At 50.3% G+C, this 23,778-nt stretch overlaps 1 protein-coding gene across 14 annotated transcripts in view; it reads left to right on the top strand.

Annotated features, from left to right (window-relative positions):
- Positions 1–23,778, top strand: part of PRDM15 (PR/SET domain 15) — an 80,663-nt gene that overhangs the window by 5,888 nt on the left and 50,997 nt on the right. For 12 of the 14 annotated variants that reach the window (XM_054468602.2, XM_054468601.2, XM_054468606.2 and 9 more), the window contains exons 2-5: positions 13,227–13,272; positions 13,904–13,997; positions 16,317–16,470; positions 18,545–18,797. In XM_054468602.2, the coding sequence (XP_054324577.2) occupies positions 13,227–13,272; positions 13,904–13,997; positions 16,317–16,470; positions 18,545–18,797 (547 nt within the window). Of the gene's footprint in view, positions 1–8,821; positions 8,906–11,792; positions 11,812–13,226; positions 13,273–13,903; positions 13,998–16,316; positions 16,471–18,544; positions 18,798–23,778 lie in introns of those variants that run through there. The other 2 variants (XM_063659759.1, XM_063659763.1) reach the window with 2 other exon arrangements.

The following is a 23,778-nucleotide window of genomic DNA, read 5'->3' as shown; positions in this document are numbered from 1 at the left end:
AGGGCATGGTTGAAGTCAGTGCACAGCATCAAAGCAGGTCACAGAGTTTCAGGTCACGGGAGCTAGAACAAAAATTCCGAAAGATTCTGGAGGTAGAGAGCTGCACAGAGGAGATTTGCTGGCAGGAAAGATACCAGATGCGTCAGCCACGACGCTGGAAGCTGATGGACCACGGAGTCCTTCCTTAGACATTGGCCGTTCGGAGTGAAAGTGACCAGTGGCCGTGTACCCAGGCAGCCTAACTGAGGTGTGAGGGTAGAATAAGGACATCACAGACATGACAAATCTCCCACAATATATACCCCCATGCGCCCTCCTACGGAAACTACAGGAAAATGTGCTTTCCAGATCCGGGGATTAGACCCAGGAAAGGGGAGCAACGAGGCTCAGGAAACAGCTTCACATGCAGGAGAAGGAACCAGGCGCCCCCACGCTGATGTGGAAGGGGAGGCCCAGGATGCAGCTGGTGTCAGACCTTGAGGGCATGGGACAGGGAGGGGAGGTGCTAGGAAACACAGCGGAAACCCTGGTCCATCTTGTTGGTCTGACCCCGTGAAAAACTGTAAGGAGATCTAATCGCAGGGTGCGGGAAGTTATAGCCATGGGCGTCTTCCCCTCCTACCAGCACCAGCAACAGAACCTGTGCACGTGCAGCACGCAAAACCTGCACACAGGCAGCAAAGACAAGCCACATGCACGTGAAGCCACCTAGCACAGTTCTGTAAACTGGCTATAAACCCCTTTCTCTCTAATCATATTTCTCACTAAATACAGTGCTTTCTTCCAGCCGAATCCAGTGGTTCCGCGTGCCCAGGAGTGTGCATTTTGCGCTCTCTTTGGCCCTCACTGCCCCCCGACCTCCTGCACCACCGCCTCTGCCCCGCACAACGGTAGCAAACAAAATGTGTGCACAGCATGTTGAATATTTCTGACACAAAGAGATGATACATATTTGAGATGATGGATACACTTATTCCTGTGATCTGATCACTATCCGTTAGAAGCATCAGTTTGTACCCCATAAATAGGTACAATTGATTATGTGTCAAAATAAAAGTATAAAAAATAAGGCCTAAGCAAATATAACAAATCAGTTAAAGTTATTGATAAGGAAGTTGTTTAAGTTCATTTCATTATTTCTTTTGAAGAAAAAAATGCATTAATAATGAACTTGTTAGGGCAGCCAATATTTTCAGAGTCATAATATATACATTGATTTAACTATAATCATACTGGGAAATGAGGGGAGGCGAAGAGAATGTAAGAAAGCTAGCCCTTCATCTGCCATAAGAAGTAAAAATGCAAGATCCAACTTTGAGAAATGAGGGATCTCAGAGAAGCATGTTATTTTGAGGTGTAGAATCAGACACAGCAGAAAGAGGCTTGAATGGCTGCCCTGGGGAATGGGATAGCAAATGGGGAAGAGGAAAGGGGCACTTTTTGTTTTTTAAAGCTGTTTATATAGATATCATTTGGATGAAACCAAGAGGTTCAGAAAGTGACGAAAAAGAAGAAATCATAAAAGAAATACTCTTAAGAAAACCTTGTACTATTTCTAGCTATATAATAGCTATTTGGTTTATTTTAGAGAAGACAAAAAGAAAGACTTGGAAATAAAAGGGCCCGATGTTCCATTGTATCCTGGGGCCTTCCTTGCAGATGGGCGGAGCTGGGCCAAGGGGGGTTCTGGTCATGTCACGTAGGTGTGCGCAGGTGGAGGCCGGCATGCTACAGGAGAGACTGTACTCAGCAGGGCTGGTCAGAGCACCCCTGTGTCCCCACATCCTGAGCCTGGGTGCTGGAGAGGTGATGAAACGCAGCAGGTCTGGAGGAGCAACAGCCATCCCCAGGAAGGAGGCTGCTGATTGGCTGTCAGTGGTAACAACAGAGGACCACTGTTAGTTTCTGTCATGTTTCAAGACACGTGGAGAGGGACAGTGGGCTTCTCATGTCTGCTTTCGTGACCCACTGTTGGCCTACAGGTCCCAGATTGGGAACCAGAGGGTCAGTGAGCGGCTCTTGGAAACATCTCTAGGCAATGAGGTGTCTGACACTGAGCCACTGAGCCCTGCGAGTGCAGGCCTGCCACGCAATCCTGCCTTACCTCCTGGTGGGCTCACTCCAGTAGGGGAGGAAGGATATGGGCCCAGACAGGGACAGCCTGTGGCTTTAACAATGGCAGCTGCTGCTCAAGAGGGACAGTGACAGGGAGGGTGACCCCAGGCAGAGGCAGAGGTGGTGGTGCAGGAGGTCGGGGGGTGAGGGTGGGGGGAATGGAAGGCCAAAGAGAGTCCCCCAAACACTCCTGGGGCATGCGAAACCCCTGGATGAGGCTGGAAGAAAGCATTGTATTTAATGGGAAATAAGATGAGAAAGAAAGGGAGTTACTGCCGGCTTGTAGGACGCATGCCTTTTAACTGCCGGGCAGCAGGCAGTGAGGAGTGGTTGCTGTATTGTGCCATTTCATCACAGCCTTGGAAGCCGGGTAAAATACCTCTGTCTACCCATCTGTATCTGTGTTTTATCTACATGTCTGTATCTGTGTTTTATCTGTATGTCTGTATCTGTGTTTTATCTGTATGTCTGTATCTGTGTTTTATCTGTATGTCTGTATCTGTGTTTTAACACTACTTTATGAGATGGTAACAATGAACTGAAATTTGGAAGTTGTGCCCGCTGAAAGGCACTTGGCGAGTACTAGGCCACCCCTCTTATTGTAAGGTAAGGAAACTGAGGCCCTTGGAGGGGCCATAACTCACCTGAGGGCTCTCTCATCTGGTAAACAGCAGAGGCAGACTCACACCTTGGGCCTGGTGTCTAGTCCTGTATCTTGTAGCAAAGCCAGACCCTGCCCCTTTGCTGACCCCGGGAGTCTGCAGTGTGGACCATCCTTCTTTAGCACGTTCATCAGCGTGTGCAAAAGGTGCTCTTTGCCCAAATAAATTCGAGAACCTGCTGGACAGAACACATCTCAGCAGAGATTTTTGTTGAAGGACTTTTCGGGGCCTCTCCTGTGCCGGTGTGTGTCGTGACTCCAGAGTGGGAATCTGCAGGGTGTCACAAACTGACTTAGTTAGAGTCCCTCTCCACCCACCCGCTAGCCCCCCGAAGCCCACCCACAGCATTTTTCAGGACGGTTCTGCGGCACATATTTTTGAAAATACGTTTGCTTTTTCCGTTAGTGGGTTTTCCCTGAGTGCTTTTAATATTGTCACGAGGCCATGTGCCCAGTGGGAAAGATGCTCCTCCTGCTTCAACAAAAACTCCCTGAGCCTCCAGACCAGGGCTGGCTTCTGAGCACTTGAGATGTGCCTTGTCCAAATTAAGAAGCTGAAAGGGTAAAATACGCACTGGATTGCTAAGGCTTAGTATGAAAAAATTCCTCAATACTTTTTTTATATTGTGTTTTTTCTATGTTTATATTAATAGATGTTGACATAATATTTTGGGTGTACTGGATTAATAAAATGTTACTAAAATTACATATGTGAAACTGAGCAAGAATTTTTATGGCTTAAACCAAGATTGTTCTAAAGTTTATACGGAAAGGCAAAGGAACTAGAATAGAACGGCTGGAACAACTTTGCAAAAGAATAAAGTGGGAGGAACCATTCTGCCCAGCTTTGAGACTCGATTAAAGCTACAGTCATCAAGACTGCATTGACCGGCTCCGCCGAGTGTGGTGCTGCTGGAGAGATCAGTGGACTAAAAGGGAGACCCAGGCATAGATGCACGTAAGTGTGGGCACCCGGCTTTGACAGAGGCGCAGAAGCCAGTCAGCAGTGCCGAGGCCATGGGGCATTGTAGACAAAAAGGTGGACCTCAGCCTCAGCCTCAGCCTCTCAGCTTATACAAAAATTAATTCAGATTGGATAACAGATTTAAATGTAAGATGTATACTTATAAGACTTTTCTAGCTGGGCCTGGTGGCTCACGCCTGTAATCCCAGCACTTGGGAGGCCAAGGTGGATAAATGGCTTGAGCCTAGGAGTTCAAGACCAGCTTTGGCAACGTGGAGAAACCCCATCTCTACTATAAATGCAAAATTAGCCAGGCATAGTGGTGTATGCCTGTAATCCCAGCTACTCCAGAGTCTGAGGCAGGAGAATCACTTGAACCTGGGAGGCAGAGGTTGTGGTGAGCCGAGATCGCACCATTGGACCCCAGCCTGGGCAAAAACAGTGAAACTCCATCACGTCTCAAAAAAAAAAAAAAAAAAAAAAGCTGGTGATGTGTGCCTGTAGTCTAACAACTCAGAAGGCTGAGGCAGGAAGATCGCTTGAGTCCTGGAGGTGGAGGTTGCAGGGAGCCGAGATCACGCCACTGCACTCCAGCCTGGGCGACAGAGTGAGACTCCCTCTTAAAAACAAAGACTTTTTCTAAGAAACATAGGAGAAAGTCTTTGGAACCTTGGGCTTGGCAAAGAGAGGTCTTAGATGTGATACCAGAAGCATAGTCTGTGAAAGGGAAGGTCGATCCATTAGACTTCAACAACATTAAAAACCATTGCTCTGCAGAAGACCCTTAAACTGGGAGTGGGAGGAATGGAAAGATAAGCCCCAGACAGGGAGAAAATACTTGCAGACTACACGCGACAAAGCATCTAGATATACAGATAAGGAACTCTCAAACACAACCGTAAAATAACCCTGTCAGTCCAACTAGAAAATGAGCAAGAGGGCTGGGCACGGTGGCTCATGCCTGGAATCCCAGCACTTTGGGAGGCCGAGGCGGGTGGATCACGAGGTGAGGAGTTCGAGACCAGCCTGGCCAACATGGTAAAACCCCATCTCTACTAAAAATACAAAAATTAGCCAGGCGTGGTGGTGGGCACCTGTAGTCCCAGTTACTTGGAGGCTGAGGCAGGAGAATTGCTTGAACCTGGGAGATGGAAGTTGCAGTGAGCCGAGATCATGCCACTGTACTCCAGCCTGGGCGACAGAGTGAGACTCCATCTCAAAAAAAAAAAAAAAAAGAAAAAAGAAAAAGGAAAATGGGCAAAAGATGCGAAGAGACCTTTTACTGAAGAGGATTTATTAATATTAATACATGTGGCCTACAAGCACGTGAAAAGATGTTCAGCGTCTTTAGCCACTAGGGAAATGCAAATTAAAACCATAAGGAGACACCACTTCACATCTGCCAGAATGACTAAAATAAAAAATAGTGACCCACCAGATGCTGGTGAGGCCGCCGAGAAACTGGATCTCTCCTGTGTCGCTGGTGGGAGGTGCAAAGTGCTGCAGCCTCTCTGGAAAACAGCCTGTCAGTTTATTGAAAAATGAAACCCTCCTAACAGATGACCCAGTCATTGCACTCCTGGGCATTTATCTCAGAGAAATGAAAACGTATGTACAAAAAAAAACCTGTACACGATTGCTCCTAACAGCTTTATCTGTAACAGCCCCATGTGGGAAAAATTGCAAGTGTCCTTCCGTGAGTGAGTGAATTGCTAAACAAACGGTAATGCACTTGAACCATGGAATATTATTCAGCAATATAAAGGAATGAGCTTTTGATAGAGGCAACATCCTGGAGGGATCTCAAGGGCATTATTTCAGTTAGAAAAAGCCAATCTCAAAGGTCACAGGCTGTCTGATTTCATTTATATGACATTCTTTTTTTTTTTTTTTTTCGAGACAGTGTCACCCAGGCTGGAGTGGATCTCATCTCACTGCAGCATCCACCTCCCAGGTTCAAGTGATTTTCCTGCCTCAGCCTCCCGAGTAGCTAGGATTACAGGCACCTGCCACCACACCTGGCTAATTTTTGTATTTTTAGTAGAGATGGGGTTTTGCCATGTTGGCCAGGCTAGTCTTGAACTCCTGACCTCAGGTGATTCATCTGCCTTGACCTCCCAAACTGCTGGGATTACAAGCATGAGCCACTGTGCCCAGCCTATGTGACATTCTTGAAATGACAAAATTGTACAGATGGAGAACATTTTCTCCAGACGTGTCTTTTAAAATCATGAAGCTTTCATTTCCTAATAATTCAAAACCAATAGCTTTTTCTAAACCTCCTCAGCCTTTGCAGATCATATTAATAAATAATCCTCAAAACTGTTTTTCAAGCTGGGCATGATGGCTGTACTCCCAGCTATGCGGAGGCTGCGGCAGGAGGGTGGCTTGAGCCCAGGAGTTTGAGGCTGTAGTGCACTATGTTCACGCCTGTGAAAAACCACTGTGCTCCAGCCTGGGCAACATAGTGAGACTCTGTCTCTTCAACATGTTTGTTTCACCTGTTCTGCTGAAGTGTGTAGAGCCTCAGCTTGCTTTTCTTTCACTGCTTTCAGGACCCTTTGCACAAAGCTTTTCCTGGGGGAACCAGGAAAATCTGCCCCCAGCCCTGGGGAAGATTGTGAACGGAGGAGGTCAGGGCTAGAATAGAGAGGAGTTGCGTCTTAACTCCTTTCAGTGTTAGGGAGTTTGACTACTGGCGCAGCAGAGGCCCCTGAGTGGCTGCCTTCTGCAGGGTCACTCTGTGAATAGAAAATCTGTGCAAAACTCAGATAGTCAGTGAGGTTTCTGGGCTTTCTGAGCTGAGGGTGTCGGGCATCTCCCCACATCTCAGAGCTCAGCACAGAAAGGAGTCCCCGCTCCCTTAGCCCTGCCTGGGGAGGTTACCCTCCCAGGCGAGCAGGTTGTGTTTGAACCCATCCACCCATCTGGTAACAACAGCAAGTTCGGATTCCTTGTTCTAGACCTTTCCCCGTTTGTACTGAGAAGGGAGTGAATAGGGTCTCCCCAGGGAGTGGAGGTGTCTGGCTTCTCCCCAGGAATCAAGATGCGGGTCAGGTGGTCCAGCCAGATCTGGGCTCTACCAGCCCTCTCTGGCTTCCCCTGTGCAGGCCCCAGTCGCACCCTCTGTTGTGTGGTGCGTGTGGAAGGGGAGAAGTGTTGTGTTCGTTCTGCCCCAAATGAACAGCCCTTCAACACCAGCTGGCCATGGCAGGTGTCCCACGAATATCTGGACAAGAAATGGACTTCGTTTTGTTTGAGCTGATAAGATGTTCTTGTGGGTGCCAGGCTGCAGATTCCAAGAACAGCATTGTTGGCTTGCAAGATTTCTTCAGTAGCACAGGCTTTATTTGAACTTTCTTTCAAGTACGTGAACCGGGAAACCCATAGACAGGCTTAGTGTCAAGTGGCGGGAAGGCAGCGGCCTGGCCAAAGCCAGACCAGGGTGGTCCCTGGAGGCCACGAAGGAGAAAGACCCCAGGCCGGGGCCACCTCCTGTCATGGGCTGGGGATGGCAGAGACCAAGCGCAGGTCATTGTGGTAGCATTGGAACCTTGCTAGGTGCTTTGTAAATATCGAAAACAATAATATAAAAGTTTAAAATCCCTTTTTATAGGGAACATGTAAAATTTCTCTTCCAGATCTTAGTGCTAATCTAACTAAACTTCTGAACTTTCTTGGCATAACTTGTGCAAATGAAACATTTGGAACTTTCCAACCACTCTTAATTGCCTGAAGAAGGTGTCAGGTCAAAAGATTTATCAGGGCTCTCTTGTACATAGGGTGCTACATACAAAATACATAAGAATTGAACAATGGGAGTGAGTGGAAAAGTCATTTTTAAGCGTCTCTCTTTCATGGTTAAAGAGCTAGTAGAGGCTGGGCGCGGGGTCTCATACCTGTAATCCAAAGTGGGAGGTTCAAGCAGGAGGATCGCTTGAGGCCAGGAGTTTGAGACCAGCCTGGCCAACACAGTGAGACCAAATCTCTACAAAGAATTAAAAAATTAGCTGGGCATGGTGGTGTGTGCCTGTAGTCCCAGCTACTTGAGAGGCTGAAGCTGGAGGATCGCAGGAGGTCACGAGTTTGAGGCTATAGTGAGCTGTGATGGGACCATTATACTCCAGCTTGGGTGACAGAGCAAGACCGTCTCAAAATAAAATGAAAGAAAATCAATCTAGTAGAAAAAACAGACCATGTGCATGACATTATGTGAAGCTGAGATAGTGGTTTAGGAAGAGTCAACTTTTTGGGGGGATCACAGAGGATGTGAGAGTAATTGAAGGGAGGAATGTGTCAGGGAAGGTGAGGTTAGGGCTCTGTCTTGAAAGACGGTGGAACCCCATGGTGTGCTGAGGGGAAGTGGCTGTCCCTGGGGTGGACCTCACGTCCGCAGCCTGGGGTGTGTTAGGGGGTGTACCAGGAAGTGGCCGATTCTCTTATCAGACATTAGCCTGTCCCGTGTGCCGGTGCCAAGGAGGGTCCAAGTATATTCCTCTGTGCAAGGCTGCCACAAGTCTTGCCCTCTTGGCCGTTGAAATGTGGTGGGAGAGACATGAGATCAGTCGCACACAGGCATGGCTACACGGGTGACAGTGCTATGAGGGAAATCGCAGAGCGCTTTCAGAAAGCATGCCACGCTTTGGACAGGTGGATCAGGGAGACCCTCCCTGAAGAAGTGACATTAGGCTAAGACTGAGGAGTGAGCAGGCATGGACAAGAGGGCTGGGGAGTGAGGAGTGAGCAGGGGAGTGGGGAGTGGGGACTTGCAGAGAGGGCTGGGGAGTGAGGGCTGAGCAGGGGAGTGGGGAGTGGGAACTGAGGAGTGAGCGGGCATTGCAGAGAGGGCTGGGCAGAGGGCCAGCCTTGGGGGGCGAGCATGTGCAAAAGCCCAGAGGCAAGACCCAGCTTGGCGTTTCCGAAAGCGTGGCTGGAGAGGGTGGGGGTGGGGAGGTGAGGTGAGAAGGCTGCCAAGAAAGGCAGTGCCTGGTCACGTGCAGGAGTTTGGGTTTTGTTCCTGGGACAGTGGGAAGCCAATGAACTTCAGGCTGGCAAGCGATGTGATTGGATTTATGTTCTAGAAGAACCACTCTGCAGTGTGGAAAATGGGTTGGCGGCCCAGGCAGAGGAGGAAGAGGTGTCTGGAGACCCTTGTAGCCTTACAGGTGGGAGAAGGTGGGGTGTGGCCAAGGGAGGTAGTAAGGGCGGCTGCGGGTAGTTGGTGTGATGGGTAGGTGTGAGAGGGAGGCGAGAGAGGTCACCGCGGTTCCAGGTCTCTCTGACAACCGCATCCTAAGATGTAGGAGGTGGAGGCAGAGAGACTTCGTCAGGAGCGTCCAGATGTTTTTACTTTTGACATGTTGGTTTCTGGGTTGCCTGTTGCCTTCTGAATGAAGATGCAAATGATTTTCCTTTTATAGATTGTGTTTTTGGTGACAAGTTTAAAAACTGTGGCTTGTCCTAGAGCCCAAAGATTTTCTCTGTTTTTCTAAGTTGTATTATTATTTAATATTTTTATGTTTTAAGACTGTGATCCATTTTGAGTTAATTTTCTAATAAGATATGAAGTTATAGTTCATTTTTTTCCCTGTGGATGCCCACCTGTTCCTGCACCATCTGCTGAAATGGTTGCCCTTCCTCGCTTGGATTTTAAAATCCAATCCACTTTTGTCGTTGTAAAAAAATGCAGGCCGGGCGTGGTGGCTCACACCTGTAATCCCAGCACTTTGGGAGGCTGAGGTGGGCAGATCACGAGGTCAAGAGATCGAGGCCCTCCTGGCCAACATGGTGAAACCCCGTTGCTACTAAAAATACAAAAATTAGCTGGGTATGGTGGCACGTGCCTGTAATCCCAGCTACTCGGGAGGCTGAGGCAGGAGAATCGCTTGAACTTGGGAGATGGAGGTTGCAGTGAGCTGAGATCGCGCCACTGCACACCGGCCTGGGCGACAGAGCAAGACTCCATCTCAAAAAAAAAAAAATGCTTTGGGCATGTTTGTTTAGGTCTATTTCTGGGCTGTCTGTTTTGTTCCATTGACCTCTGTCCACCTTCTCACCAGTATCAAAGTTTTTATGACGGTAGCTTGATAATTAAGTTTGAAGTCAAGTAGACTGAGTCTGTCACTTCAGCCTTCTTTTTCAAAGTTGTTTTTAACAGTTGTCTTCACTGAGCGTTCCGTGTAAGGAACATTTGCCTGAAGTCACCCCCCATTTCCCGTTTACCACCAGGTTAGATGCAGATGGTCCTGGTCTGAGCTTAATTGACATTTGTGCTAAGTTTGGTTTCCTGATATTATTACTGTGGTCTTCTCGTGATGGCAGTTGCGTTTAGTTAGTTTTTATAGTAGTAGTCATATACATTTTAAAGAGATTTTCAGGCAAAGCAGTGGTTCTCAGACTTGAGCTGCATCCGAACCACGTGGAGGGCTTTGCAAGCAGAGTACGGGGCCCTCTGCCAAGCCTGATTCATCAGGTCTAGTGGTGGGAGGCAAGGATGTGCATTTCTGAAATGTTCCCAAGCAGTGCTGGCACTGCTGGTTCCTGGTCCAGGGACCACATTTTGAAATCACTATGTAAGGTAAGTCTTCCCAGGATTGGTGGTTGAGATAGGGGGACCTCGCACTTTTTTTTTTTTTTTTTGAGATGGAGTCTCACTCGGTCTCCCAGGCTGGAGTGCAGCGGTGTGATCTCAGCTCACTGCAACCTTCACCTCCCGGCTCCAAGCGATTGTCCTGCCTCAGCCTCTGAGTAGCTGGGATTACAGGCATGTGCCACCACGCCTGGCTAGTTTTTGTATTTTTAGTAGAGATGGGGTTTCACCATGTTGGCCAGGCTGGTCTCGAACTCCTGACCTGAAGTGATCTGCCCGTCCTTGTCTCTCAAAGTGCTGGGATTACAGACGTGAGCCACGCACCTGCCCGGGATCTCGAACTTCTAGTTCTTTTTTCCTCTCCTTTTCCCTGAAATAGTACTTCCTGTGTGCCTTGTTCTGGGATGTCTTGTGTGCCTTAGAGGTCTGGAGACCACACTTCCCCTTCTATAAAGGCACTTTCTGAGTGTTAAAGGGAGTTTTGCCAAGACAGCAAAGACTTTGAAGATGCTCCATTTATCAGGCCTGATCTGCAGCCCAGGGTGGCTGTGGTCTCTGATCTTGGGCCCAGAGGAGCCGTTTTAGAGAGGCCACGTTTTGGGGACCAGATGCTGCTAATCAGGACCCTTATTGCCAGAACTTGAACATTTACATAGAATCAGAGTGCAGCACAGGGGGCTGAAACCCTGCTCTCCAGCTTCCCTTGCCCCTCTCTTCTGGGTTTCCTCTCCCAGCAGCTCCACTCAGAGGGAACCTTCTTTGGGGGCACCTAGAAGGGGTGGGCAGTCTGTGAGAGGTACAGGCCAGAGGCAGGGTCTGCCCCGGGGAGAGGTGGCCACGCGAGGCCTCAGGGGATTCGTGCAGGCTCCCAAGTAAGAAGGCCAGGACGACTTCCCTCCATCTTCCCACTCCGATTCCAATACCTTTGTTGGGACTCTGTGTTCTGCGGTGATCTGACTGCAGTGTGGGGCACCTCTTAAGGCCTATTGTTCCCATTGCCCAAGCTCCTGACCATGAGTCACGTGGGTTCCTGCAGGGGGCACACAGGTCCTACACCCCCAGTAGCACAGCAGCAACTCATGAAAGCGTGCGCCCTCCCCACCCCACCCTGGGTTTCTTCTGCCCTTTGTCCCTATTCATCTCCTGCTCACTGCCCAGCTGAGCCCCCATCCCAGACTTGTCCCTATTCGCACCAAGGTGCCCATCCACAGGAACTGGGGCAGGCGAGGCTGAATGCGGCTATGAAACTGAGTCAGACTTGCTAGAGCCGCACGAGATACCTTTGAACGTGAATGTGTGTTCCCAGGAAAAGAAGATACAGTGCTGTTTTGGGAGAAAATTTCACTCCCCCCTGGTTATTTCTGGCATTTTAAGGGCAAATTGGAACTCTGTCTCCTCTGCCTCACTTCCTTGTAGCTAATCACTCTCCTGACTTGAAGTTTTCAACCCTGCGCTGCTCTCAAACACACATGTTCAGTGACTGTGAGTTTCCGTATGAGTTTTGCATGGTCTGCTTTTCACCCTTCAAGCTGCTGGGCATGAGCGGGGTGGAGGGTGTGTGGAATCAGCATTCAAGAAGTGCCAGCATGCACACTTTCCTAAACCACCCAGCAATGGGCATCAGAGAAGCAGGTTGCAGGAAGGACATGCCAGTGGGCACAGTTGGGGATGGGGGTGGGCAGAGGAGGAATAATTATTTGGTGGCACATACTGTGTATATCTCACTTTATACTCCTCCCAAACTGCATGAGGTGGGTGTTTTTATTTCCATTTTACAGCCCAGGAATGTGAGGCCCCAGCATGAACAATGTCTAGATCCACCCTGTGAATATATGTGTGTGGAGGTGTCAGTTTGTGCTCATCTACCCACTATGCAAGTGTTTCTGGAGGTGAACCTCAAGGATGGATAGGGAATAGAATTATTGGATCTGATAACAGCTTATGTGGGAGCATGAGAGTCCTCCACAACGTCACGCATTGATTTAGTCCCCAGAGAAACAAGTGTTTATGGAGCACCAGGCATAGGTTAGGAGCTGAAGAAAAAATGTTGCATTAGACATACCTGCCATTGAGGAATTCACGGCGCAGTGAGTGCGGGGAAAAAAAGTGACAACTGGCTTTTTAAAAATGGTGATATAGGTGGGCACGGTGGCTCGTGCCATAATCCCAGCACTTTGGGAGGCTGAGGTAGGGGGATTGCTTGAGCCCAGCAGGTAGAGGCTTCAGTGAGCCTTGATCACGCCACTGCACTCCAGCCTGGGCGACAGAGCAAGACCCTGTCACCAAAAAAAGGTGATATATTTGTTTTAAAAATGGAAATTGATGGCTAATACGAAAAGATGAAAGTCTGAGTTCATGAGGCCATTCAAATCCATTGCTTTTATTAAAAATAACATTATTTGAGGTGAGAAGATGTTTCAGGGACCCCAGCCCCATCCCACAATAAGAGGAGACCCCACTGTGTGCTCTCTTTAGAACACCACGTAATGTCCCTATACTGGTTGGAGGAGGCCTTTAGTAGGAATTGTCTTTAAACATTATTTTGGTAAGAGGCCAGGCACGGTGGCTCACACCTGTAATCCCAGCACTTTGGGATGCCAAGGCAGGTGGATCACAAGGTCAAGAGATCGAGACCAGCCTGGCCAACATGGTGAAACCCCGTCTCTACTAAAAATACAAAAATTAACTGGGTGTGGTGGCTCACACCTGTAGTCCCAGCTACTCAAGAGGCTGAGGCAGGAGAATCACTTGAACCTGGGAGGCAGAGGTTGCAATGAGCCAAGATCCTGCCACTGTACTCCATCCTGGGCGACAGAGGGAGCTCAATTTCAAAAAAAAAAAACAAAAGTATTTTGGTAAGAGCTTGTCATTAATGAGGCTCTCTTGTGTCCTGACAGGTGTCAGAGATGGCTGAAGATGGGAGCGAGGAGATCATGTTTATATGTAAGTGACGCAGGGACCTGTCCGAGGTCTGAGACCAGCCCTATGTTATAGAACACAGATGGGCGTGGCACTTGCTGTCCGGGCAAAGCCACGTCCACATTTGGTTTTTATAATATAGAAAAGCTATATATTTAAAATTTCCCTATGAAACATTTATTTCATAAGCAGTACACTACAGGGGTATGGTTTTAATATGATCACCTTTCTCAGAACTCCTGGCCGAGGGCACTTTGCAGGGGGTAGCACTTGATTCAGAAAAGTAATCCAGGGCTAGGCAGGAGGGATGAACCTGCTAACATTGGCCGTTTTCATTTATGCTCATTCTTTGGGGAGGGTCTTGGTCTTCATCACCATGGAGGTGACCGTGCTTGATTTGAGGTGTGCGGCGGAGCTAGAGCTTTCCCTGGGGGCGCGTCCTGCCTTTGCACTCCTCTTGTGTGCGCGAGCACTGACGGAGGCCTTCGGGACACAGGCCTTGTGCCGTCCAGTGCACCCTCCCTTGCTTGTCTTTGCGGTGTCAGTGTGCAATGTGCATGTGTCTCATGACTCTGGGTCACCCTCATGGGGCCAGGGTCCCCATTTCCCAGGTTTGTGTTCTTTAGGTGTCTAATGCCCAGATGTCTGCTTGCAGGGTGTGAAGACTGCAGCCAGTACCACGACTCCGAATGTCCCGAGCTGGGCCCAGTGATCATGGTCAAAGACTCCTTTGTGTTAAGCAGGGCAAGGTGAGTGACCGCCGGGAGCTGCTTTCACGGTCCCGGGCCTTCCATATGCCAGCTGCGGCAGGAGCCTAGCGGCCTTTGCGTGTGCAGACGGGGAGGAAGGAGCCCGAGGGAGAACAGAGGCATTCTGAGTGAGAGCCGGCGATTCCGCTCCCACTGTGAACTGAGCAGCCTTGCTGCCGGGACACACCAAAACACGTGCTTCAAAGCTCCAGAGTGAGTTTCTTTGATCCACTCCAGGGTTCTTAGCTGGAGCCCAGCTGTTCCCGACACAGTGTGTGGAGGCTGCAGAAGAGTGGACTGGCCAAGGTGGTTGATGTGCTGAGCACCAGCAGCCAAGCTGGAGGTCTGCTCGTTGGCTTCTCTCTGCATTCCAGGTCTTGGCCTGCCAGCGGACACGTGCACACCCAGGCGGGGCAGGGGACGCGGGGTTATGAGGACAGGGACAGGGCTGACCCACAGCAGCTTCCAGAAGCAGTCCCTGCAGGCCTGGTGAGGCGGCTCAGTGGGCAGCAGCTGCCCTGCTGTTCCACCCTCACCTGGGGGAGTCTGTGCCACCTGGTGGCCCAGGGCAGGTGAGCTTGGACAAGGCACTCCTCTCCAGACCTCGGTGGCCTCTGTAGAGGATGGCAGTTCCCTTGGGGTGGCTGTGGTGGTGTGGGTGATGGTACCTGGCACGTGCTGCTGCTGCACAGGTGGTCGCCGTCTTTCCAGAACTGTTTCCAGGAGCCTCCCCACTGCCCCACAACACCGTTCATTTATTTTTTTTTTTCTTAGTGTGACTCAAAACAAAGAGATTAATGTTTTGGCCTAAAGTAGACAGCGGATCAACCCCCCTCTTCCCATCAACCCCTCTCTTCCCCAGAACCCTCAGGGACTGCCTGTTGCCCATGAAAATGCAGCTGAAACCCTTGGTCCTATAGTCAGACCCTCCGTGCTGGCTCCTTGTCTCAGCGGCCTCCTGCCCTCCCTGAGGGGCCTGTGCTCTGGGCACCCCATGTCCGCCTCTGTCGGAGGGGCCTGTGCTCTGGGCACCCCATGTCCTCCTCTGTCGGAGTGGCCTGTGCTCTGGGCACCCCATGTCCGCCTCTGTCGGAGTGGCCTGTGCTCTGGGCACCCCATGTCCGCCTCTGTCGGAGTGGCGTGTGCTCTGGGCACCCCATGTCCGCCTCTGTCGGAGTGGCCTGTGCTCTGGGCACCCAATGTCCGCCTCTGTCGGAGGGGCTTGTGCTCTGGGGACCCCATGTCCGCCTCTGTCCGAGGGGCCTGTGTGCTGGGCACCCCATGTCTGCCTCTGTCAGAGGAGCCTGTGCTCTGGGGACCCCATGTCTGCCTCTGTCTGAGGGGTCTGTGCACTGGACACCCCGTGTCCGCCTCTGTCCTGGACGTGTCCTGGGCTCGTCCCGGCTCCTATGCCTTCCTCCCCAGACCCCTGTCCTTGACATTCTTCTACTTCAGTTAAAGAGGTCACATCCTTAGTGAAACTGGCCCGCTCCACTTGGCTGGAAACCCTTTCTGTTTGGGACTTCCGTGGCCCTTGTGTCTTTCTTGGGGTGCTATTCATATGGCTCCTCAGCAGTGAGTTCCCTGTGGTCCCCCCTCCATCGCTGGACCCCATACCAGTCTGACCCTGTTCTGTCCCATAGCAGCCCCACCAGGGATGCACCTGTTGGCACTGTCTTTCCCACGGGGAATTAAACCCATCCTTCAGTACACAGCCCCACCATGGTGTGCTCTGGGTGAATCTCACCAGGGCCCTGTGGTCGGCCTTGTGTAGCTAAGGCCACAAGATTATGGCTAGTTTTCCACAGCCCAAGGGCATCATCACAACCTCAGTCTCAGTTATCATTCAGCACCTATTAAGAAGGCTTCTGTTGTTTTTTTTCTTTTCTTTGAGACAGGGTCCTGTGCTGTCACCCAGGCTACAGTGCAGTGGCACAATCTTGGCTCACTGCAGCCTCAAACTCCTGGGTTCAGCCATCCTATTGCTTTAGTCTCCTGAGTAGCTGGGACTACAGGCACATGCCACCATGCCCAGCTAATTTTTTGTGTTTTTTGTAGAGACAGGGTTTCACCGTATTGCCCAGGCTGGTCTCAAACTCCTGGGCTTATACAGTCTTCCCACCTTGGCCTTCCAAAGTGCATGCTGGGATTACAGGCGTGAGCCACCAAGCCTGGCCTGGAAGGCTTCTATTTTATCACCTGGAGAATTTTATTTCAGAAGACCCCTGGTGGTCAGTGAGGGCGAGCTTTTAGGTTATCTTAACGAGTCGGACCCTGGGTGTGAGTGCTCTCTTTTGAGTCGTTTTATTCCATTTCCAGGTCATCCCTTCCTCCCAACTTGGAGATCAGACGACTGGAAGACGGAGCCGAGGGGGTGTTTGCCATCACTCAGCTCGTCAAGCGGACACAGTTCGGTCCCTTTGAGTCCAGGAGGGTCGCCAAATGGGAAAAGGAGTCTGTATTTCCCCTGAAGGTAAAGGCTGTTGCCAAACAGGAGCTCAGGAACTGGGTGTTCTTCTGGCATTCTCATGTGGGAATGGGGAGCAAGGGCCACTGAGTTTCCATGATTTATAAATGCCTCAAAAACAGCTCTAAATATTGTAGGTCTGCTTAATTTCCAAGAAAATGTTTCTTTTTACATTGCAAGAGCATCAATATTAGTATTTTGTAATTTTCAATTTTGCAGAACATTAAAGAGTGTGTTTAAGACATATGCAGGAGAAACCCAAATGCTGACTCCAGCTGTCTTACAACCTCCGTTGCTGTCGCAGGCTTTATGAGGCAGCGTCTTGCAGGGGCCCATCGCTCTAGTTATTTCCACACCTGTGCAGAGCGTATGGTAGTTTAAAGACCTCTTTCAAAGGGAAGGTGTTTGTTTAGGCAGTGATGAGACATTGGGCAATAGTACGAAGTTTGGCCGCTGTAAAAAACACATCAGACTGAGAGAAGACAGTGGTTCTCTACTTTGACGTGAACTCGAGAAAACTAAGATGTATGTAAATTGCAAGGCAGGCTTTAGAATACATAAAAAATGAGCCCTCTGGAAGGCTATGAGGCCAGGCGAGGCTGGTTTTTGACTGTTCCCATGCCTGCCCTCTGTATCGTACCCCAAGCCAGCCAGTCTTCAGATATATCTGTGAAATAAACAAATGAGGAATGGGTTGTTAGTCAGCAAACTTTTCTTAGAGACCCTTGAAATGCATCCGAGGCAGATGAAGTCAACAAGCTTGGGTTTTTGGAAGTCCTTTGGATAACTGAGCTTGTAAGGCAGATTTCAGCAAAAGGGGCAAAAAGGAAAGGCACTTGATTTGTTTACAAAAGAAAGAAGGAAGGGAGGGAGGGGAGGGAGGGGAGGGAGGGAAGGAAGGAAAAGGAAGGAAGGGAGGGAGGGAGGGGAGGGAGGGAAGGAAGGAAAAGGAAGGAAGGAAGGAAAGAAAAGGCTGTTTTAAGTTGAAGAAATGTGTAACAATGCCTAAAACAGCCTCTGAAAGGCCATTGGCTACCTGCCTGTCCTTTGCAGCTCCCATCCGTTCGATGTACACAGTTGGTGTGGGTGCACGGTTGGGAGCGAGGCCCCTTTAAAGAACTCTTTTGTGCCCATTTTGGTGGTCTTTCAGCTACGCGATTCTGAAGGTCATCACCTGGTACTGGGTTGTTTGCAGTGCACGCACCAGCGTTCAGCTCCTCTGTGCCCACCAGAGAGAGGGTGCCGCCAGCTGGGAGCACGCCTTCCTCAGCAGCTGGTGGTCATTAGGTGCCTGGTGGTCCCCCACCCCTGCCTCTCACTTCCAAGGGCTCCATCTTTAGAGAGGCCTCTTTAGGAAAAGCTTAGGAGAGGGGAGAGCTCTCTTCCTGCAGAGAGGAAGAGACCATGACATCAGAAAATAAGGAACAAAACCCTCCTATAGTCATGTGGTTGATTTGAACTTCAAAATATGTAAGTTTTTCTCCCTGCTGCCTGCCTGCATTTAATCCATAAAGCAATAGTGCTGTTTGATAGATGGGGAGGCAGCTCATAAAGCCTGAGGAGCCCAGCATCCTGTGGCAGAGCTGGGAGTAGAACTGTGTCCCAGTTCTACTGGACAGAGCTGGACAGAGCTGGGACAGAGCTGGAGTAGAACTATGTCCCATCTGGAGAGCGTAGGTATCCCCGTGACACATGGACCAGGAGTGAAGCTCAGGTAGCGCAAAGCCCACCTGGACCAGGACTAGAACTTTGGTGTCCGCATGCCCACTAGAACCTGATTAGAACTTGAGTTCCACACCTGGGCCGTGAGTAACACTCAGGTATCCCGATGACACATAGACCGCTGGCTGTGTCTGCTGCTTCCTTTTGCCTGTGACTAACCTGACCCATCCAGGCCACATGGTCTACCTGCGACCCTCGTCACCACCGTAAACACCTCAACATCCCGTACAGGAGCCCTTATGGCCTCTGACGTGGCACTGTCTAGATGGGTTCCTCAGCACCTGCCCCCCCACACTCTGACACGCAGATGGGTAATCAGCCGTTTCCCCGGCTTCTGCGTGGGCCGACTCACCTTCAGGTGTTCCAGAAGGACGGGCACCCCGTGTGCTTCGACACCTCCAACGAGGATGACTGCAACTGGATGATGCTGGTGCGGCCGGCAGCGGAGGCCGAGCACCAGAACCTGACGGCCTACCAGCACGGCAGCGACGTGTACTTCACCACCTCCAGAGACATCCCCCCGGGCACCGAGCTGCGCGTGTGGTATGCGGCCTTCTATGCCAAGAAGATGGACAAGCCCATGCTGAAGCAGGCCGGCTCTGGCGTCCACGGTATGTGGCGGACCCCGATCCGGAGCCCACCTTCCCTTGTGCCTCGCCAAAGGGGTTATGGCCCCTTGGCTCTGTGCTGACCCCACGCTGATGAGATGGGTTGTGCTGGGCCAGCTGCTGGGATGTGGAGAGTGGAAGAGTGGAGAGTCGGGTCTGTCTTTCTGCTTGTTTTAAACATCCTTGGTCAGTTTGGGCACGTGGATGTAACATAAGTTAACACAGTGAGGCAGTGTTTAACAACAGAGATACATTCTCAGAAATGTGTCCTGGGGCGATTGTCATTAGCGCATTGTAGAGCGCACTCTCGTGCACCTTGATGTCCTGGCCTGCTACACACCCAGGCTGTATGGTGCAGCCTGTTCTGGCTACCAGCCTGTCCAGCATGTGACTCTACTGCATGCTGTGGGCAACCGTAACACATGGTAAGTATTTGTCTACGTAAACATAGACAAGGTAATAGAGGAAAAATACTGTATTAGAATCTCATGGGACCACTGTCTTTGACTGAAACCTTGTCACATGGCGCATGACTGCTTAGCTCTGCCCTTGGGGCTACGTCCAGTGAGTGACTCATCCTCCTAATCCTATGAGGCTGGGGTACTAGCCCTGTCTTTGGACAGAGGAAACAGCACAGAGAGGTTAAGGAACTGACCCCAGGTCACAGTGGAGTAGATGAAGAAATCAGGATTGGTCCATGGCACCCAGCTCCAGTGTTGCTGTTCACTATGCAATGGCCTCCTCCCAGATTTGGGGGGAGTGTGTGTGTGTGTGTGCACGCACGTGTGCGTACCTGTGTGTGTGTGCATGCGTGTTCAAAGAAAGCCCTAGTGAAGGTTATGTGCGTGATCTGCCCAAATCTAGCATTCCTGCTGGAAAAGCAGATCACAGTGCCTGTCCTGCTAAGCCGGGGTCAGGGCATCACTTTGCCCATCAAGCGGGGCTGCTGAACTTTAAATCTTTCTCATCCGTTATGGGTCTTTTTGACATAGATCCTCCTCATAAAACCTGAAGAAACTCTATGAAATTCCTGGTATTTGCTGTCTTTTGACCTGCGAAACAGCAATTTCTTATGGCCGAAGCTGACACTACCCAGGGGAGCAAATGTTATTTAATGTTGTCATGAAGATTCTTTGCTCAAGGGGGAGAAATAGATATTGACTCTCCTGACCCCCCTCCCAAATGACCTGATTCTCATATGAGCATTGTTTCCTTGTTTTATAAATGCAGTGTAATCCAAAATATTAGTAGCTCGGTAGCATAAGATTCTTAACATATTGGAAGGTTCTGGTCTGTCCTGTTTGTCAGTATGATTGAGGCTTTGTAAAATGCCCCTGGTTGTCCCTAATCCCAGGTCCGCGACGGGCTGTGTGGGAGTGGCCCGGTGCTGCGCTGCCCCCATAAAACACCAGCAACCCAGTGGCTTCATGTCAGAAATGTGCCTTCCACAGTGCTGGAGGCCACACGCCCACAGTCAGGGTGTCAGCAGGGCTAGTTCCTTCTGGGCACCCTGAGGGAGAATCTGTCCCAGGACTCTCCCCAACCTCTGGGGCTGGCCGGCACAGTAGCCTTTTGCGTCCCTTGGCTTGTGGCTGTGTTACTCCAGTCTCTGCCTGTCTTCTCTCCCATGTGTCACGCTCTGTGTCATCTCTTCATAAGACCACCCGTCACTGGACTCAGGCCTCCCCAATCCAGCATGACCTCACCTTAACTTGATGACATCTGCACACATCCTCTCCCATAGGTGGTAGGTGGATGTGAATTTTGGGGAGACACTATTGAACCCACTATGGGCCATGTGAGGGCTGGGTGGAGAGGGGCCGCTGGGGATGCTGCTGGGGAGGGTCGGCGAGGAGCCAGGCCGGGTGGCTCCCTCTAGGGCCTGCAGCGGTGGCAGCGTCCTCTTCGGCCAGGTTGGTAAAGTGAGCTGAGTGTACTGGGGGCTTCGCACCCTTCACAGGGAAAGACTGTGGCTTTGTGGGGAGTTGTTTAAGAATGAAAAGGACAAAAAGAACTTGGAGAAACCCACTGCTCTTCACCCAGCTGCTCCTAGCCCCACCCTCGTGACTTTGCCAAAACCAGGTGCCTGGCCTGGCCCAGCACGAGGGAGGCCCCTGTGGTGGTGCCCGCTGGGTCAGGGGCCATTTCCGAGTCCTGCGAGGCTGGGCTCTCCGAGCAGACCCAAGTAACTGTGATCTTTGGGACCTGGGCTCCTTGTGTCTGGAATTCCTGAAGCCCTAGGCAGCTGGCAGCCCGTGTGCCCACGGCCAGCCCAGACTGCAGCCACGCCGGGGTTAGGGTTCTGAGATGCTGGCCTTGGCCGTTTACCCCCTTGTCAGCTTGTATCCTGGGGGATACAGGATACCACTCTCAAGACTAAGGTCAAAGCAAAGGTTGCCACGCCTTATTGGAGCTACAGGTGTTTTGTATTCATTTTACCTGCTGGAGACCCTTCAATCTGGAGCTAAGTTTGAAACAATAGATTTAAATGAAGTCAGCCTGGGACTGTGGTGTTCAACAGAGTTGCCTCCTGATTTCGGAGATCCTAGGGTAATTCCCATTCCTCCCTAAAACCTCTCAGAATAAAAGGACACTTGTAATAATTATACCAGGACAGTCTGTGTAAATGGGAACATATGGTCACCTGAGCATAGCTTAAACCTAAACAAAGTTTTTAACTGGGGAAATAAATAAACAACTTAGTTACTCTTAGGTTTCAAAAATGCTTTTTAGGATGGTCACTTGTGTTTGGGGACAAATGGCAAGCAGTTATTTCTGGAGAGGTAGTGAACATCGTGATTCCACTTACTGGCTGGTTCCTTCCTTCCCTTTCCTTCCCAAGAGAGCCCCCTGTTGAGCTCTGGCTTGGCCCTGGAAGTGCCGCCGGCTGCCCTGGGGAACTTTCCCTGGGGTCCACCTGCTGATTGTTCAAACGGCAAGCCAGCAGCCGCGTCAACACCCGCTGCCCACACACACGCTGCCTCTCACCCTCTGCAGCCGCGTCAACGCCCCCGCCACACACACGCTGCCTCTCACCCTCTGCCACCTATCTGGCTCCTTCCCCTGAGCCCCTCCTCCGTGACCCCCCCAGGGGTCCCTCTCTAGGCACAGTGGCACTTCTAGAGCCCTGCCCGCGCAATGCACCCAGGGCCCACCAGAGTCTGAGTGTGTGTGGAGCACCTCACCCAGCTGAAGGTATGTACTGGAGCCCAATGCTGCCTGCATCTCAGAAATGAGTATCTCGATAGATGACAAGACCTTCGAAGAGAGGCTAGAAACATCCAGAAAGCTGGCCACTTGCCCATTTCTCACTGTTTAGACTGGATACGTAAAGGCCTGGAATTCTAGGGTAACTGCATAATCCCACTCCTGCTCAGCGACGCGCCCTCTGGGGTGGACACTCCCAGAGAGAACGCTGCCGCGTGGTGGGGGAAAAGGAGGCCTTTTGTGGCATTGTTGTACCTCTGGCCCAGTGGGAGTCGGCAGAGTGATGTGAGTGGCCTCCGGGGCCATTGGTGTGCTCCTAGAACCGTATTGGCGGCCGACGAACCCAGGAACCGTCTTCCTGTAAATTACTTATTGTGGTGGCTGAGTCTTTCTTGGTGAGCGTGAGAGCTCCTAAGACTCATTGACTTAATTCTGTCTCTTTCATTTGCTCCAAACATGCATCTTTGTATAGAAATCAGTCAGTTTTGCAGATCAGTGGCGCGGTCTTCTAAATACAGAGAAAAGTTTGATTTTGTACTGAAGGAGCAGTAACACATCCCTTTAAAAGTTACTTATTATTTTTTTCTGGTAGTGGATTTACTTTTCCAGTTCCATCTTTTTCTTTTTTTGTAGTTTTTTGAGATAGGGTCTGGCACCGTTGCCCAGGCTGGAGTGCAGTGGCATGATTGTGGCTCACTACAGCCGCCCTCGCGGGCTCAAGTGATCCTCTCACCTCAGCCTCTCTAGTAGCTGGGACCACAGGGATGTGCCACCACACCCAGCTAATTTTTTTAATTTTTATTTTTAGTAGAGATGGGTCTCACTATGTTGCCTAGGCTGGTCTTGAACTCATGGATTCAGGCAATCCTCCCACCTTCCAAAGTGCTGGGATTCCAGGCGTGAAGCACTGTGCCTGGCCTTAACTTGTTCTTGAGCTCACATTAAGATTGATTTTCTTTCTTTACAAGAACCTGAACCTGCTGACAGATGGAGAGGGCAGCCCAAGAAACATCCTGGATCTTCATGGGAGAGAGCATGGGGCCCAGGAGGAGAGTGTGGGGGGGGGGGGGGACCCTGCCAGCAGGGCGTTGTTATGGGACATTCCGTCCCCACCAGCTTCTGTTCCCCTTTACACTTGCTCTGAGATTCCGCTGCTTGAAGAATCCTACAAGATCATGGACAAATGGAAATCAGAGCCAGAGTCCCGTTTCTCACTCACCTTCTCAAACACACATGGGTTCCAAAGAGAGAAAATTTTCAAAATCACCTTTCTGATGAAAAGAGTAAAATACAAACACATTTTATAACATTGGGGAAACTGTTCGGTGGCATATAGCATCACTGTTCTAACTCAACTGTTGTTGCGCATTTTCTAGTATTTTTTAATTTAATTTAATTTAATTTTTTTGAGACAGAGTCTTGCTGTGTCACCCAGGCTGGAATGTAGTGGCCCAATCTCAGCTCACTGCAACCTCCACCTCCCGGTTCAAGCAATTCTCTTGCCTCAGCCTCCCCAGTAGCTGGGATTACAGGCATGTACCATCAGGCCCAGCTAATTTTTTTATTTTTAGTAGAGATGGGGTTTCACCATGTTGGCCAGGCTGGTGTTGAACTCCTGACTTGAAGTGATCCACCCGCCTCAGCCTCCCAAAGTGCTGGGATTACAGGCATGAGCCACCTCACTGGCCCCTGTATTTTAAAAACCAGCACTGATGACATATAGTTTACATACAGTAAGACTCAACAATTTTAAGTGTACAGTTCAGAAACTTTTTTT

This window comes from Pongo pygmaeus, chromosome 22 (genome assembly GCF_028885625.2).
Source record: "Pongo pygmaeus isolate AG05252 chromosome 22, NHGRI_mPonPyg2-v2.0_pri, whole genome shotgun sequence".
Taxonomy (NCBI): domain Eukaryota; kingdom Metazoa; phylum Chordata; class Mammalia; order Primates; family Hominidae; genus Pongo; species Pongo pygmaeus.
The sequence above is the reverse complement of the archived record's forward strand: the minus strand, read 5'-3'. Positions and strand labels throughout refer to the sequence as shown.